The sequence below is a fragment of the Nannobrachium achirus genome (genome assembly GCF_963921795.1).
Source record: "Nannobrachium achirus genome assembly, chromosome: 14".
Classification (NCBI taxonomy): domain Eukaryota; kingdom Metazoa; phylum Chordata; class Actinopteri; order Myctophiformes; family Myctophidae; genus Nannobrachium; species Nannobrachium achirus.
Window position 1 is genome coordinate 59,225,481 of NC_137821.1, and position 17,307 is coordinate 59,242,787.

General features: G+C 39.6%; 1 protein-coding gene across 1 annotated transcript; it reads left to right on the forward strand.

The window, feature by feature from the left end:
• Window positions 1-352: 352 nt before the first annotated feature.
• On the forward strand, window positions 353-6,294 carry LOC308298164 (uncharacterized protein; the record flags this gene model as incomplete). Its single annotated transcript, XM_080741720.1, has 8 exons — window positions 353-508; window positions 1,407-1,478; window positions 2,013-2,084; window positions 2,525-2,596; window positions 2,885-2,959; window positions 3,092-3,259; window positions 4,516-4,643; window positions 6,199-6,294. The coding sequence occupies exons 1-8, from the start codon at window positions 463-465 to the stop codon at window positions 6,292-6,294; spliced, it is 729 nt and encodes a 242-aa protein (XP_080597846.1). The 5' UTR covers window positions 353-462.
• Between the last annotated feature and the right edge of the window lie 11,013 nt (window positions 6,295-17,307).

The following is a 17,307-nucleotide window of genomic DNA, read 5'->3' on the forward strand; positions in this document are numbered from 1 at the left end:
CCCGATCTTCTGCCGGAACCTGAAGACCCACCTGTTCAGACTCCACCTTGGCACTTAGTCTCACTTAGACACCATGCTAGATAGTGGTATTATTTAGATAGCATGTTAGGTAGAGATGTGTTTTAGTTAGCATGTCAGGTAGGGATGTGTCTTAGTTAGCATGCCATGTAGTGATGTTTGCCCCTAGGATTACCTATGCCTTAGCCTATGCATTTCCTGTTTGTTGCTTATATGCTTATTTGTTGCTTTATGCTTATTGTAAGTCGCTCTGGATTAAGAGCGTCTGCTAAGTGCCTAAATTGTAAATTGTAAATTGACACTGAGTATGGCAAGGTAAAATAACCTGCCTGAATGTATTGATCCAACCTCTAACCTCTACTATGAGTCTCTCACATTGACGTTGGGCCTACACTACAGATTCTGATCTTCCTCTCTCCAGGTGGTCACTGTTCCTCAGAGCTGATGCACAATATGCCAATCACTGGTCCATTGATTCCAGTTGTGGACGGTCAGTATTAAAATTGGGGATTTTCATTTGTACAAGGTGATGCCCACCGACGCACAGCAGAGGGGGGCATCACCTCAGAGCTTATGGTAATGAAAAGAAAATATATTCCATAGTTGATAGCAACATTTAGTTGTAAATGGCATTGTGTGTTTGTTTTATGTCATGTCGGCTGCTACAGCATAAAGCTGAGCATTGAGCACAGCTGCTGCTCTAAGGCTTTGATTAGGCATGCTGTCTGTTATTGAGAGTGGAATGGTGATTATCCCAAAATAATGATTGCCCATTGACAAATCAGATTTGAGCATTCAACCAAGCCATGTAATAAGAGTGAATTAATTGATTCGACTGCTGGCCTCTGTGTGGTCCTTTTCATCTCTGATTCAAATAACTTAAAGGAGGACTTCACCGATTTTTCAACCTATCTTCATGTAATTGGTCCTCACCAATGTTCATGAAACATTGGCACATTTTTTCCCACTTGGTCTGTGTCTCATAGGAGGGCTGTGGGCAGTTCAGAAACTGGACTTGCGACCTCATCGATTGAGAATCCAAACTAATAGAAACGCCAGGATTTTAATTCATGAAAAGTTATCATGTTATAATGAAAGCCATCGTTATCGCAATAATAAAAATATATATTTTTAACCACATGAACCCCATATGGGCATCCCTCAGGGCTCAATTCTAGACCTTTTCTGTTATTGAAGGGAAAGCTCCCGTTGAAGATAGTTGATTGACAAGCTCACAATGCGACGCATTGTGATAGTATAATAACAATTTTGTCTACAAATAAAAACTAGACTAAAATGTTAAGGGAGGAACTAGTGGAAAGGACAAGTCATTTTAGACTATGAATAAAACTAAATGAAAATGCTGCATGTCTTTCCTCTATTTTCAGATCAAATTACCTCAAAGAAACGCAGAAGCCAGAAGTCTGACACTTCAGTTGCAGCGCTGACAGCTGGCATTGGTGAGTTGACCTACTAGTAGGTTGAATGGCAGATGCTTTTATTCATTCATTTTTAACTTGTGCCTAGGGCTGTCACGATATTACATTTTACATGACGATTAATTGTCACTCAAATAATTGGCGATTAACAATTTAATTGTGTTTTTGTCATTGATAATTACATTTCTGTTTGGCTTTTAGTCTTTGAAGTTGCACATTGCAGATATGACACATAACCTAAATACACAATGAAATTACTGACATATTTGACAACTTACTACTTAAAAATAACATTTATAGTGGAAATAGCCGATCTACAAGCTCACAATGCGTCGCGATGCGACGCATTGTGAGCTTGTAGATCTGCTATTTCCACTATTTCTGACATTTTTCAACATTCACGATAATGACGATTATGACAAATTAATTGCGATAATGTCAAATAATCGCGATTAGACGATTATGTAATAATTGTGACAGCCCTACTTGTGCCTGATTTGAGATTTATTTATTCTACATCGATTCTATTCTACCTCAAATTATTCTATCCCTCAGATACAATCCCTTCAAAGAAGCAGAAGAAGACAAACAAAATATCGTCTGCGTCTCCCTCCTCAGATGGAAATGGTCAGTTGTTGTGTCATTTATAATATGTGTGGAGTAAATGCTAGGCTACTCTGACTAAAACTAGGGCTAAGTATAATAACAATTTTGTCTACAAATAAAAACTAGACTAAAATGTTAAGGGAGGTACTAGTGGAAAGGACAAGTCATTTTATGCTTGGTTACATGCTGAAAATAGATCTACACACTCACGTTGTGGCCTGTATGTCGGCTATTTTCAGCATGTAACCAAGTGTATAATCACCCATTACAGCGCCATCAAGGCCTGCCCGAAAAATAAGTCTACTAAATCAGCTGTTGATAGTCGACTAAAACTGCATGATATTTAGTTGACTAAAACACATTACAGATGACTAAAATATGACTAAAACTAAATGAATTTTATTCAAAAGACTATGAATAAAACTAAATGAAAATGCTGCATGTCTTTCCTCTATTTTCAGGTCAAATTACCTCAAAGAAACGCAGAGGCCAGAAGTCTGACACTTCAGTTGCAGCGCTGACAGCTGGCAATGGTGAGTTGACCTACCTAGAAAGCAAGGCTGAATACCATCAATTTGCCATTATGGCCACACGTAGACCTGGGCTGCTCCATTCATGAATGCCCGATCCTTAAACACGCTATACCTCGTTGTAAAGGTGACAAGTCAACGAAAAAAGTGAAAAAAAAGCAATACCAATTGGTTTTATTAAAGGGGAGATATAATCGACCAAAGTTAAGTTTACAAACTTTTTGTGGCAGAGAGAGAGAGAATGTGTTTTCATGTTCTTATATTCTTGCACATCTTTCATCCATTTCTCAGATCAAATGACCGCAAAGCAACAAGGAAACCAGAAGTCAGTTGACGTTTCTGTAGCAGCCCTGAGAGCTGTCAATGGTGAGTTAACCAATAGTAGGTCACATGGCAGATGTTTTCATTCATTGGTTCATTTGTTACATGTTAGGCATGATTTGAGATTGATCTCTTATAGCTCTATTCTATTCTACCTCAACTTATTCTATTCTTCAGATCCAATCCCTTTGGAGAAGAACAAGGCAGACAACACATTGTCTGCCTCAGACCCAATCCCTTCGGAGAAGAACAAGGCAGACAACACATTGTCTGCTTCAGATCCAATCCCTTCAGAGAAGAACAAGGCAGACAACATATCTGCGTCTCCCCCCTCATCTGGAAACGGTCAGTTGTTGTGTCTCAGTAAGTTTATTTTATGAAGCGCTCGGTTTCTTCAAGTTCAACGCCCAGGTGCACCATCACCACCCAGTTATAATGAGGGTACGGTTAGAGTTAGGTTTACGCATACTTTTATTGAGGTCAAGGTTAGGGTTTGGTTCAGGCTTAGTTATAGTTTTACGGAGGTTAAATTGAGAATATTAGGGTTGGGGTTAACTCTCACCTCAACCTCAGTAAAACTGGGACGCACGCACGCACTCTGTCTCTGTCTCTCTCTCTCTCTCTCTCTCTCTCTCTCTCTCTCTCTCTCTCTCTCTCTCTCTCTCTCATATGGCAGGGAGTGAGTAACCCTTTAGCCCAGATATGAGATTGAAGATCATCGATTTTGCTCTATTCCAGTCTAACCATTTATCTTCCTCAACAGATGTATATTATTTGAATTGATTAGATAATGCATGGATTAAAGTTCTCAGTTCCCAGGGCTGATTTCAGTCTTTTGGATCTCATAGAATTCAATGTGTCTTCTATGGCGGCATGTCATGCACCGAAAATAGGCAATCTACAAGCTTACAATACGTCGCGCTGCGACGTATTGTAAGCTTGTAGATTGCCTATTTTCCGTTATTTGCTATTCTAAGATAACCCCGATTACAGATATTTCGTAGAAGAAAATGAAAACCTTATGAAATTTTCAGTTTTCCCACAAATCACATATTAGCACTTGGTCTAACAAACCTGTTCAGTCTTGAGAATTTACTTCACTTTAATCCATGATAATGATATTTCAGTACAAATCCCTCCTGGTTCTGACAAATGCAGTCTGGTTCTGGCTTGACCACTGTTAAAGGGATCCCTGGCTAATAAGAAAAATATGCCTTAATACATTGTACTTGTCCTCTATAACTAAAATGTTTTTCTCAAAATAAATAATGTGTTTCTCAAATAAATTAAATATTTAAGGTGTTTTAAACAATTTATTTTTGTTATAGAGGGCAATTATAACATATTGAGGCATATTTGTCTCGTTAGCCAGGGATCCCTTTAATATTTACTCCATAAATAATAATAACATAACTTGAGATGCTACAGACAGCCGCTCAACTTACAGATACAAGTGACTGAGATGCAGTTAATTTCACTGCATTTCATACACGTTAACAATGTTTTTTGTAAGTTGAGCTGCTGTCTGTAGAATCATTATTTTTGGAATGCTGGCAGATGATGTGCTTCCATATCATTAACATCGTTTATCCATCCTACAGATTCAGTGACCTCCAACTCAGACACATGCTGCGTGTGTTCTCGTGTGTTCAACGACCCGCACCTCAACGTGATCAAGAAATGGCGAATCTGGCTGGAATGCACGTTGTGTGAGAGGTGGTCTCACAAGGCCTGTGATTTTAAAAACAATTTGTGTAAAAAATGCCAAAACCTATAATTTTAGGGGCTCGGCACAGTGTACTGTGTAGTGCTGGCCATTCAACTGTTGAACGCATTATTGGCAACATTTTAACACATGCTAAATCAACTCACAACACTGTTTGCTTTTAATGTGAACGGGGCAGACTGAGTCCACCTTTTGGCCCTGGCGACATTTTTGTGCATTTGCAGGCCCCTAAAAGGCATTTCAGAACGTTTTGGTGCATTTATAGAGCCCCAAAGGGCATTTTGGTGCATTTTTAGGGCCCCAAACTGCCCCAATATTGAAGGCCCACCGGGCATATGCGCTGTACACCAAATGGCCAGTCCACCCCTGAGTGTGAGGCATGAGTGTGAGCTGTTTGGTTGATGTGAAAAATGTGAAACCTTTGTTTTTTCTTTTCCTTTTGAAGATGCCAAGTACCGTAAGAGGATAATTTTTATTTTTTACATGTTAACCCTAAGTGGACCTGATAAAAGGGCCTTTCTGTGTGGAGTATGTATGATTGACAATAAAGAAAGCGTTAACAGTCGAGTATGTTGTAAATTCATTTATGCTAAACTAATGAGGGAAATGAAATGTTAACCCAATTACATTGTAACTGCTTTCGAAGTAAACATATTGAGATAAGTTGTGTATCTAGACAAATGGTATGTGATGAGGTTTCCTGTCCGAATGTATGAGGGAACGATTAACGGCTTAAATATTAATGTGTGCAGTCTACATTTTAATGTCTTTGTACATATGACATGATTTAATGTACTGCTACTTTGGATTTGATCTGATATTGCCATTGATTTGTATTACACCAACTCTGCTGAAAAGATAATCACAAATGAGATATATGTTGGTGGTGGTGGTGGAGGGGGGGGGGGTGACACTACACAGACTACTTGACAGTAACTACACATAGAGTTGAATATACCCAAGTGAATAAATGATTTAAAAAGGTGAAGAATCCAGTCCAGGTGGTTAAGCGGTGCTAAAGTCATGGCCTTCAAAGATCAACACCTCAAAGGAGCCATAAATGGCAAACTTGACCAATAAGCTTTGCTGGACCGACAACAGCCATGTCCTTAAATGTTTGCAACTGGTTTCTACAGATGTTCAGTCTATCTCAGCGGTTGTCAACCTTTTTGACACGAAGTGCCAAGTTTTCATTTTATTGTGAGTCAGTGTGCCATATTATCATTGCAACACACCACATCAAAATAGAAAATCTCCAACCGATTTAGATTGTCCATAGGTTATATATGACAACCTGTTCTTTCTTCTTTGGGAATATTGTCGTTCACATCAGGATGTAATGACCATTAGACTATAGACAAAATTAGACAATAACATCTATCTCCTAGACTCCCTCCCCAGTCAGAGTTAGGAGTTAGAATGAATGCAGAATTATGTGTTGGATGTGATTTATATATAGATGTGAGGGGACTTCATTTAACTGACTACTCTTTAAAAAATAATAATAGGAATACGCCTTTGATATTAATAAAAATCCTACGTGTCTCTTATCTCATAGAGGGTGATCACTGCCAATGTGCCAGTGATCACCCTCTGCTGTGCCGATGTCGGCACCCGTGCCTTAGGTTTCCACCCCTGGATCTCAACAAACTGAACAAGCTGATGAGGACAATGTGGTAGTTGCACAGAGGAGGATCAAGAATGAATGGTTTTGTTAATTTTGAACATAAACAAGATAAATGCTTGAAAAGGAGTAGAACGAAGTGTAATCATGTAAACCCTTCCCCCTCGCACCTATGCATTCCATACTATTAACTGAAGAAGCTTTATACCCTGAAGAACTCCTTCTTCCCAATATATGGCCGGGCCTAGCCACATGGCAGCCTGAATCTCATGTGTCTCAGATCAGATCTGCAAGCTCTGATTCAGGCTAGATTCAGACTGTTAAGCCCCTTTTCGACTGCAGTTTTAGCACCAAGCCACACCACACTACACCACACCACACCGCACCACATAAAAATATCTACATTTTCCATTACACAAAAGTACCCCTATCGGTAAGAAACTAAATTGACCCTTTTAACTGTGATTATAATACAATATACATTTGTATTACAAATTATAATGCACTATAATGGATTATAACTGTGATTATAATACATTATAAAGTATTAATGTATTCTATGATAATTATAATACACTTATAGATTATAATAGTGGTTATAACACAATAGAATCTATTATCATGTATTACAACTATATCATGGTCTAAATGAAAAGTCAGTGAGTGATCAGTCATTATGAAGTGTTTGGCCCTGTGTGGCCTAGCTCAGACCTACTCTAGAGTGGATACTTTTTAGTTCCCCGTTTAGTAACACTTTCACACCACTCTACCCAGGTCCTTGTAGTGGAAAACCTGGCACAAGTGGGCGGTGTGGTGTGGAGTGGTGTGGAGTTGGGCCAGTGGAAAAGGGGCTTTAGTGTCAACCCGTCCCATCCTATGATGAACTGGGGGTTGACACCCACCTCAATGACATGAGAAAAGGTGACTTGGTCAGTCCTTTGTGCAAGTAGCCATCAAGCACCACCACCCAGTTCACAAACGCTCAATCTCTGTTCTTGGATGAATGTCACATGATTAGCTCTGGTACGTTTGTGTCAAGACAACTGGGAAGTAGCCTACTCTATTATCCACACTACCTGTACCATCAGTTGCCATACAACTGGAGTGGCCAGATGGCCAGGTTTTTAAAATGGTGTACACCTACAAATCAACACGAAGACAGAAGAGTTTATGGTGCTATTACTGAGGGAGGTTGATGTGTACGCCTGTGGGTGTGTACGAGTCACGGTGTGCCTTACTGTAATTTAGTTTTTTGTATGTATTGCTGTAAGCCTGTATGTCCAAGACAGATTTATCCCATGGGAGATGAAAGTTACCTTGAACCTTGTTGTAGTTGTTGTAGCCTGACTGACAAGGCAGCAGCCTATTACAGTCATATACAGTCAATAGTCTATTGATACATCCATACATCTAGTCATTGACAATGGATATGGGGCTACAGTAGATTAAATTCATAATTTAATGGACAGGCCATTCAAACAAGCTGGTTCTTAGCCAATATGCTAGGTTTTTCTGGGGTACATGTCTCCGACATGTTTCCATTCCGACATGTCTCCATGTGGGACCTGCAGTCTAGGTCACACTTTGCAATGGCTTCTGCATTTCCTCTATATATCTGACTAGCTCACCAGTAGATTACATTTACAGATTACACTGCATCTTTACAGTATGCGTACGACACCCACTAGGCCAGGAGACATCTACTCTTATCATATTGTATCACAGGTGTACATGTGATTGTGAAATATAATGGTTACTGTAGGTATAAGCAACCATATCATTACTCGGTCAGTTCTATGTCCCCCAGGTCATACTGTATGTTCCACACTTAAACCACTTTTACCAGTGGGGTACAGTCTGGACCCACTCCAGTTTTCGGGTATCATGTCTGTGTTCTCCAGGTACTTACCCAACCCTAACCCTAACTGAAAGAGTTAGGGCCTAACCTAACCCACTATATAGTATGTCAGTCCAGAGCTACAGTACTAACCTCTACATGCATAACCCTAACCTAGGGTTAGGGTTAGGCTATGGTCTAAGGGCTTCACTATTCGTTTATTGGCAATCAGATATGTTTGCTCAAGTTCTGCCAGACAGGAAGGCAAACAAGAGAGGCAGGCAGGCAGGCTGTTTACTTTCCCAGAGCTAGTAACCTCTGCACTGAGATACATTTAGACCCCTCTTCCATTGTTAACTCTAACCCTAGCTGGGGTTAGGGTTAGCTTTCCGGAGCACATGGAGTGAATACAAAACCAGAATCAGCTCATTGCAATGATTATCCAAACGTTTCCTCCCACAGGGACCTTCGGAAGTTGAACCCTTACCCTAGGACTGCTGGTGACAACCCTCCAACGTACCTAAAGTCCGACTTAGGTTTAGATTTAGTGTTAGAATCAGGTTTAGGGGTTAGGTTTAGGGTTAGGGTTAGGGTAAGGGTCAGGTTTAGGGTTAGTTTTCGGAGGAACGGTGCATAGGGTTAGGGTTAGTCTAGGGTTAGGGTTAGGCTAGGGTCTAAGTGCTTCACTGTGTGTTTATTGGCAATCAGAACTGTTGACCATTCATGCCTGGCCTGCGTGGCCAGTCACAGTATTCATGTGTTGTGGCATATATATATATATATATATATATATATATATATATATATATATATATATATATATATATATATAATGTATTTTATTTAGCAAATAGACAGTATGTTTCCTTGTGCCAATAAAGCCCCTTGAATTGAGAGTGTGTGTGTGTGTGTGTGTGTGTGTGTGTGTGTGTGTGTGTGTGTGCGTGCGTGCGTGCGTGTGTGCGTGTGCGTGTGGTGGTGGGGGAGGGGGACTTTGGACGCAAAGAAGAAACCATGACTAGTGTTGCCATGTCTGCATGTCTGCTCATAAGATTTCATTCTAAATATAAGGTAAAAAATATAATAAAAAAGTAGCAGGTCTACAAGTGCGGCTGTTCTCAAATAGCTGTGTGGTAGAGTTTTCTTTTATTTATTTTCTTTTGAAAATAATAATAATAATAAATGGCCTGGGTCTCTGGGGCTCGTGGTGGAGTCATGCACTGTGGCTTCTTTTGGGTTGGTTTTCATGGACCCAGGAGCTTACATCTATCACTATCTGGCAACCACTAACATAATGACGTCAAATACAGGAAGTCAGCATAACAAGAGCAGTGCACACATCACAGCGCTAACAGAGCTGCAGCACGACGAAGGCGGGGAATAACTAAATAAGAGTTAAATGCGTATCGTTTTTAATATTTTTATTGTCCATCTTGGCGACTAGATTCATCAATAAGGTAAGGTTTATCTAGTGTGTGTTTATCTGACCACCGTCATGTTGTTTAGCATTTACTTACTACAATGAATGAATGATGTGGGGGTTGGCGGAGGGCATGCGTTTGTCCGAAGCCACAAAGATCCGACATAGGGTGCTGGACTTTTGGGTTAAGTTTACCCTTAAGGTTACCCTTAACGTAACAACCTTAAGGTTAGGGTTAGGGGTTAGGTTTAGGGTTAAGGTTAGGTTTAGGTTAGCGATTAGTTTAGGTTTGGTCTGATTTGTGCAGGCGTCGGATCTCTGGTGCATCGGACAGACGCCACGCACCCGGTTTTTGCGCGCGCGTTTATGAGGCTGTAATCTTCCATGTTTTCACATGAAAACGTATCTAAACGGAACCCTATCTAAACCTACCCGGTATTTTATCCTCAAAACAATTATGTAATGGATAGAGGTTAGGTGTTTCCCTGTTTTGGACGCGCTTGGAGTTTGGATTGGGGCAGTGCTTCTTTGCAAACTTCTCACAAACAATGGGTGGGTGTATGCTTCGCCGTACAACGGCATCGCATGCCGAAGTGTTTGCTTAGCTCCCATTGCGTCGCTTCGCCAGTGAGGCTTTCAGTGTTAATGACTGTAGGATGGGAATACTGATCAGTTTCTCTTTCCACGGTAGCTCAATTTTATGTAAGAGCAGCCATGTTGGTGAGCAATGATAAATGGACATCTGTGCATTATCTGATGTATATTCTACCAATAATATTGAGTAATGTACAATCTTTTACGTGTGTGATATATATATGTATATGTAGATATATATGTATATTGTGTGTGTATGTGCGTGTATATATATATATAGATATATAGATATATAGATATAGATATAGATAGATATATAGATATATATAGATACATATATATTTTTTTATATATATATGTATTTTGTTTTCTTTTTACAGATTCCATTCCACAATGAAGTCACCATGTCTTGTTTCAGAACGAAAAAGATAAAAGTCCTGAGGAGGAGCATTAGTAGTGGGACTGCTAAATACTCATATTTGAAAAACAACAAGCATCCCAGGTCAAGTCAATTAAGCTCACCTGTCTGTGTCACATCAACCACACCTCTAGAACAGAATGATGAAGACAGCTGTGGTACTAGTGCAGAGTCTGGCTACAGCAAATCCAATAGGAAGAAGATCCAAGCCTGGGATTCAGTTAGGAGTGATTTGCTGCGTGTCTCTTTTGAATGTGCCTCACCATTGTCAAATGTTTGTGGGATGTGCCAAGAACATGCTGAATATCGCTGTCTGGAGTGCAGCAGCACAGCTGTTTTCTGTGAGAATTGTGTCAAGGCGATCCACAGGAATTCTTTACACCTACCCGAGAAATGGAATGTTAGTACTTATTCATGACATTTACATTATAGAATTGCATTTTGTTACAGCAGCGTGGTTATCTGAGATAATCTGACATTAATCTAGAGTTGGTTTTCCTGTTTGCCCCTTTTCTGTAGAAAACCTGTTATGAGCCAGCCTTGTATGGATTTGCCATGCAGTTGTCAGAGGAACACATTTCCCATTCAGTCTACACTAGGGACATAAAAGTTGTCGTGAACACAGGTTTGTTTGACAAATATAGTTAATATCTGTAAAAAAAAAAAAAAACATTCCCCAATTAAAAAGCATATTGTGATGTAAATGCATTTTCAAATGCACAGTGGGTAAAAAAAAGTATTGAACACGCCAACCTTTTTCACAGTAAACATAATTCCAATGATGATATTCACATGATTGTTTTAACATACATTGAGATGTACACACAAATGAAGTCCATACATAATTTTGTGGTATAAAGTGGAATAGCACAGAAAAAAGTAATGAACAGACTACAAAAAACCCCGATATAGTTAGGAAAGGAAAGGCTAGCCACCATTTGACTTATGTAGTATTCCTACCTCCTATCTGTGCAAACAAATATATATATTTTTTTCTGTGCTATTCCACATTATAACACATAGAATTATGCATGGACTTAATCTTTGTCATTTCTTTACATATGCAGATTACTTGAGTTTGAGTATATCTCAATGTATGTTAAAACAATCATGTGAATGGCATCATTGGAAATATGTTTACTGTGAAAAAGGTTGGTGCGTTCAATACTTATTTTACCCACTGTACATGTATTTAATTAATAATTGAAAAGAAGCAATCCTTTGACTATTTTACTCCTTCTAGGCAAGCTGTCCAGCTTCACTGTCAGCCTGTGTACATGTGAATCAGAAGTGTGTACACTTCTCAAATATGGGCTGTGGCCTGCGTCGCCTGAGAGACCACAACTGGCTTTTTCAGTAGCTCTCCTTGAACTCTTTCTTTACCTCTCTCTGGAGTGCCAGGTCTCAGTTGAAGGTTTTTGCAACACCTTGCGATGGAAAAATAACCTGACGCTTGCAGAGGTAATGTATATACAGGACCTTCTCAGAAAATTAGAATATTGTCCAAAAGTTAATTTTCTTCTGAAATATAATTTAAAAAGTGAAACTTTCACATATTCTAGATGCATTGCGCACACAGTGAAATATTCAAAACCCATTTTTGCTTTTATCTTGATTTTTATGGAATGCAGCTCATGAAAATCCAAAAATCCTATCTCAAAATATTAGAATATTACATGAGACCACTCAAAACAGTGATTTCTAATACAGAAATACAAAACATTTGAAAAGTATGTTAATTTATGCACTTGATATCACTGTTTCCCAAACACTGGGTCGAGACCCATTTGTGGGTCACGGAAACATTTTTATGGGTCCCCTCATAGTTAGTTTCCTACATTTAGTTTTTAAGTAGGCCAAAAAAAGCAAAGATTTCCATCGGCGCGAAGCAACGCGTTGTGAGCTTGTAGATCTGCTGTTTTCACTAGTTTGGGTCCCGGGCAAAAGGTAAATTTCTATTTTGGGTCACGGGCTAAAAGGTTTGGGAACCACTGATTTAGATTTTCTTTACTTCTTTACAGGTTAACAAGCTGTACAGAGCCCTAGTTGGGGAATCTGTATCAGAGTTCAGACACCACCACTACAGACGACGTACCTCATATGCATTCGATACAACCTGCCCAGCATGTCCAAAGGTTTGAGTTCTACATTCATGCTGAATGAAAAATGTTGCATAGTGACTGCACGTTTCCAAATCATCCTCTCCACATCATCCTGTCATGATGGGTTATTAAATAACGATGCAGTGAAACCAGATACTAATTCACTATTTATATTTATATTTCAGACTGACGGAAAAATGATGGTGTCCATGGACGGCAACTTCGGTCTTGTCCGAAAGCGGAGCTCGGGCAGGAGTGAGGTTGAGCCATTACATGGTAACACCATGTTTGTGAAAGCTGAGGATGTTCAGCCCTACCTCGTCTCCCATCCTGACTGCTCCAAACCAAATGAGGTGAGTAAATTTTTCGCTCACTGCTGTCAGGTGTCAACACTCCCCTTGAGTTGAGTATGTTGTCAGACTTAAATCTCCTTATGTAATCAGGATTGTAGCAACTTCAAGGCAGGAAATCTGCTCCGGTCCCAGAAGCAACAAAAAAAACTGGACGTGACGGGGGTGTTTGGAGCATGCTGTCGCCATGAAATGCCCTTGGTATTCATTAACATGAACCAGGGAGAACGGTGAGCTGCTAAGCCAAGCTATACATGTTTTTAAAGGATTTTAGATTCTGTTCGTTTAGCTCATCATGGAACATTTTAACCATCAGAACTCTCTTTTGTTTCCAATAGGCTGGCATATGCAATGTATGTCATTAATGACTTGCTAACAACATGCCAGGGAAAGAACATCGAACTGCATGCCATCTATGACATAGCATGTGTTCTATCAACACATTGGGAGGTGAGCAATTTCTTAACTGTATTGAACACCTGTTCAATGTTGTCTTAAGAGTATATTCTTAAAAGCTTTATTGTACTGTTGTGTTTCATTAGAAGAAAGGAGGAGGGATACCGCCTGGTGTGTCACTAGCGGTGCCCGCGTTCCATGTTTATGGGCATAAGTTAAACTGTCAGGTAATGGGTTTGTCTGTGATATTATTGTGATTGATATATATAGTACTTTTTAACTTCTTGGGTGCCGATCGACTTTTAGAACGACAGTCTCATTTTGGACTTCTCTGCCGAGCGACTTTGATCGACTTTTGTATAAAAGCATTGTTTAAGCCATTAATGTGGGTCAATAGACGGAGCGGAACGGTTTCCTTACCTTCAGCCAGTATCAACACGTAACCCGTGAAAAAAAAGGATACGATTATGACGTCACCTTTAAACCATAGCCTGCTGTTTATATTAGCTTCCGCTAGCCGTTAGGCTCAATGCAAACCATCCGAACCTCACGCAGCTTCACTAGGTCGGATTTGGATTCTGAAACTTTCTGTGTGGCATCTGTATACGTTCCGGTGTCCATGCCGATGGTGGTTTTAGACGATCAAGCACGAATTGAACAGTATTGAGCTCAGATAGCAACCGCGGATCATCGTCCCATCCTTGATTCTTGTAATTTCAGCCTTTAACATGGAAGCGGCTTGGTATGTCTATGGTCTATGGCTCGCTCTAGTGGCCAAATTGTAGTATTGTACATTATATGAATTGGCTTTGATTATGATGTGAAAAAATCATAAAATATAGCTATTTCCTGGCGTTATAGGCGCATATTCATATTTAAAGTTGGCACCCAAGAAGTTAATGCTGCTGGGGAAGCACTAAAAGTGTTAAACATACTTTGTACACATTCACAAATGTACACACAAACCACTCACTTCTTACCCATAGTGCAGCAATTGTTCTATTCTATTGTTCTGTATATTGTGATGTAAAATAACCTACCGGTATACTATTATTATAATATTGACAGATCATGTACAGTACAAGGAGGATTCAGGGGTATGGGCTGACAGATGGAGAAGCGATGGAGAGATTATGGTCCTTCCTGCGTAGATTTGCACGTGTCACAAAAGAGATGACTCCATCACACCGTCAAGACCTGTTGACCGATGCACTTCTGCATTTCAGGAGGAGGAAATTGGAAGATCTAGGTTTGCCCACGTTTTTTACTTTGCTGAAAATGTTAGGCTGCTTCTAGATGTTTTTCATGGTTTTTTTTAATTAATAACAATGCTCTGGTGTTTGGTGGTGTGTGCACATACCAAAGGCAGGGATTTTGAGACCATGCATTTTGTGCCAGTTTAAGACCCTCAGTTTAGGGTCAGTTTGACCCTAAAGTTGTCACTTTCTGTTTACAGCTGTACAGCTCCATCATCGATGGGAGAGAGCAGAAAAGGTGTTGAGTGCTGCAGAGGGTGACCTTTCTGCCATCATGAGCGAGGCCCCAGGTACAGTTTTCTTCTACAGCGCACACTTGTTGACTCAACTTGTTGACCAACTTCAGGGTTCCCACGGTCATGAAATTTCTGGAAAAGTTTTGAAATTAGAAAATAAAATTTCCAGTACTGGAAATGTTTTGGAATAGAGCAAATCCTGGTCCAGGTCCTGGAAAGTCCTGGAATTTTTTGTCTATGCATTGTTTTTGGCTATTTTTGTAAAAAATAAAATCAAAAACATATACAAAATATGTAACAAAGCTTCCGCTGAAAATAGCTGATCGACAAGCTCACAATGCGACGCAGCGCGTCGCATTGTGAGCTTGTCGGTCGGCTGTTTTCAGCGGAAGCTTTCCCCACAAAACCGATGTTTGTGTTTAAGTGGCTAATGTACTGGCAGTGAAAACGAAAACGAGTGAGAACATAGGAATTAGACTCATCATTGCGCTGATTATTATTATATATGGGCCTGGAAAAGTCCTGGAAAAGTTTTGGAAAATCATTGGAAAAAATGTGTGGGAACCCTGCAACTTGTTGTCTCAAGTAATGGTGGGATCATTTTGTCCACGTTCATGACAAAAAAATAGTTCAAATGAATCATCATGCAGACCAGACTATTATGCGTTTTTTCATGTCATTTGGGTCTATGTCTTCTGTCATCATGCTGATGTTATGTGTGCTGTCATGGGTCTATGGGATTTTCCATTATATGGATATACATATGACACAATCTTCTTCACTCTATAAACCCGGTTAAATTTGATTAGAAGAAGGAACCATTTACACTATTTACCAGGATTGCACCTCTGTATGGTTACTATGAATTAATGTTTTTCTCTTTTCTCTTTTTTTTTTTTTTTTAAAGAGTGTATTTCCGAGCATGATGTACAGCGGTGGATGGAAAGGGAGACAGAACTGGCTAAACTTTCCCTTAAGAAGACAAAGGCAAAAGGTACTAAATTAATGTAGTGCAGATATTGGTTAGTTCATTTCTCTGTGTTAGTGAGTTAAAGTGGCCGCTTGGGGATATTGAAAGTTCCCAGTTTGATCGCAGGCTACCCCCATTGTCCAAATGTCCTTGAGCAAGACTGAACCCCTAATTGAACCCCTAATTGATAAAAAAATAAAGAAGATATATTTAAAAAACACTCTCCAGCAGCAGTATTCAAGTAAAATGCATGGTCATTCTCATGCATATTGTATTGTTATAAAATGTTGAATTCCCCCTCTTTATTTCCAATGGATGCAGAGGTTCATTGCAATTAAATTGTGTCTTTATCTCTGTTTCTAGACAGTGTTCCCAGTTGGAAGAGGACATACCTCACAAAATTGATTCAGCTTGACAACATCAGGTGAGACCAATAAGGTTTCTACTTGCATTACTACTTGCTCAATTATCTTGTCTTTTTTAAAACACGCCATTACTGTGTTGTTGTTGTTTTTTTTTACTGTATGTCAAATGTGGTGCCGCCGGGGTTATTAGCCGTGTTATTTGCTTGGGTGTAGTCTCTTTTACCTTCCTTGTCCCTCGCCCTGATCTGTGGTCTGACATCCCACACGGCGACAGTTGTACTAACTGCACTGCTTTACTAACTGCACTGATGTTAACCGTTGAGTAACAAATGCATTTGTGTTGACATGTCCAGTGGGCTTATTTGTCAACATGTGCAGATGACTGCATGTTGACTGATGGTCCATACATGGGCATATGTTTGTGTGCCTGTCACAGACACGCCACACAACATGAACTTCAATAGAGTTGTTTTTGCCATACTGGTGAAGAGTATGTTAAGAATGGAAAACACCATACACCCACATGATGCAAAACTCTTAAGTTGGCACACCGATAACATTTGTGTTCCTCAGTTCTTTCATATTATTTTTTCCCATTGTAATGTTGTCATGCTGTAAACTTCTGAGATGATTGTGTACAACTTATTGGTCGATGCCAGTAATCCATAGCATGATGTCACATATTGCTTTAACAGACTTTCACGATATCTCACCAGTTCGATATGACTGGACACCTGTGCTCTAATGAGCACTTTTTCTATTTGGTTAAAATTGTGGGAAAGATAACAATCCCACAATTTCCCAGGAAATGTGGGTTCATTATTAATCCCAGGAACAGTACTTTTCTAGTTTCACAAGTTCTTTTATCAACAGCATTTTTATTTCAGCACACATGCAGAATTGTTGCTGCGATAAATATTTGTCAGGAGTTTTAACAAACCTATTTTTCTATGTAGAGTGGATCCTAGTTATCCTACAGAGTCATCAGAGGAAATGGAAATGCAGTAAGTAAGCCAAGATATAACATTTCAAATCTGACCGTGTGCTCTACTGTCTACCGGCAGCATTTATTTATCTTTGATCCTTCTTGTGTTTAGGA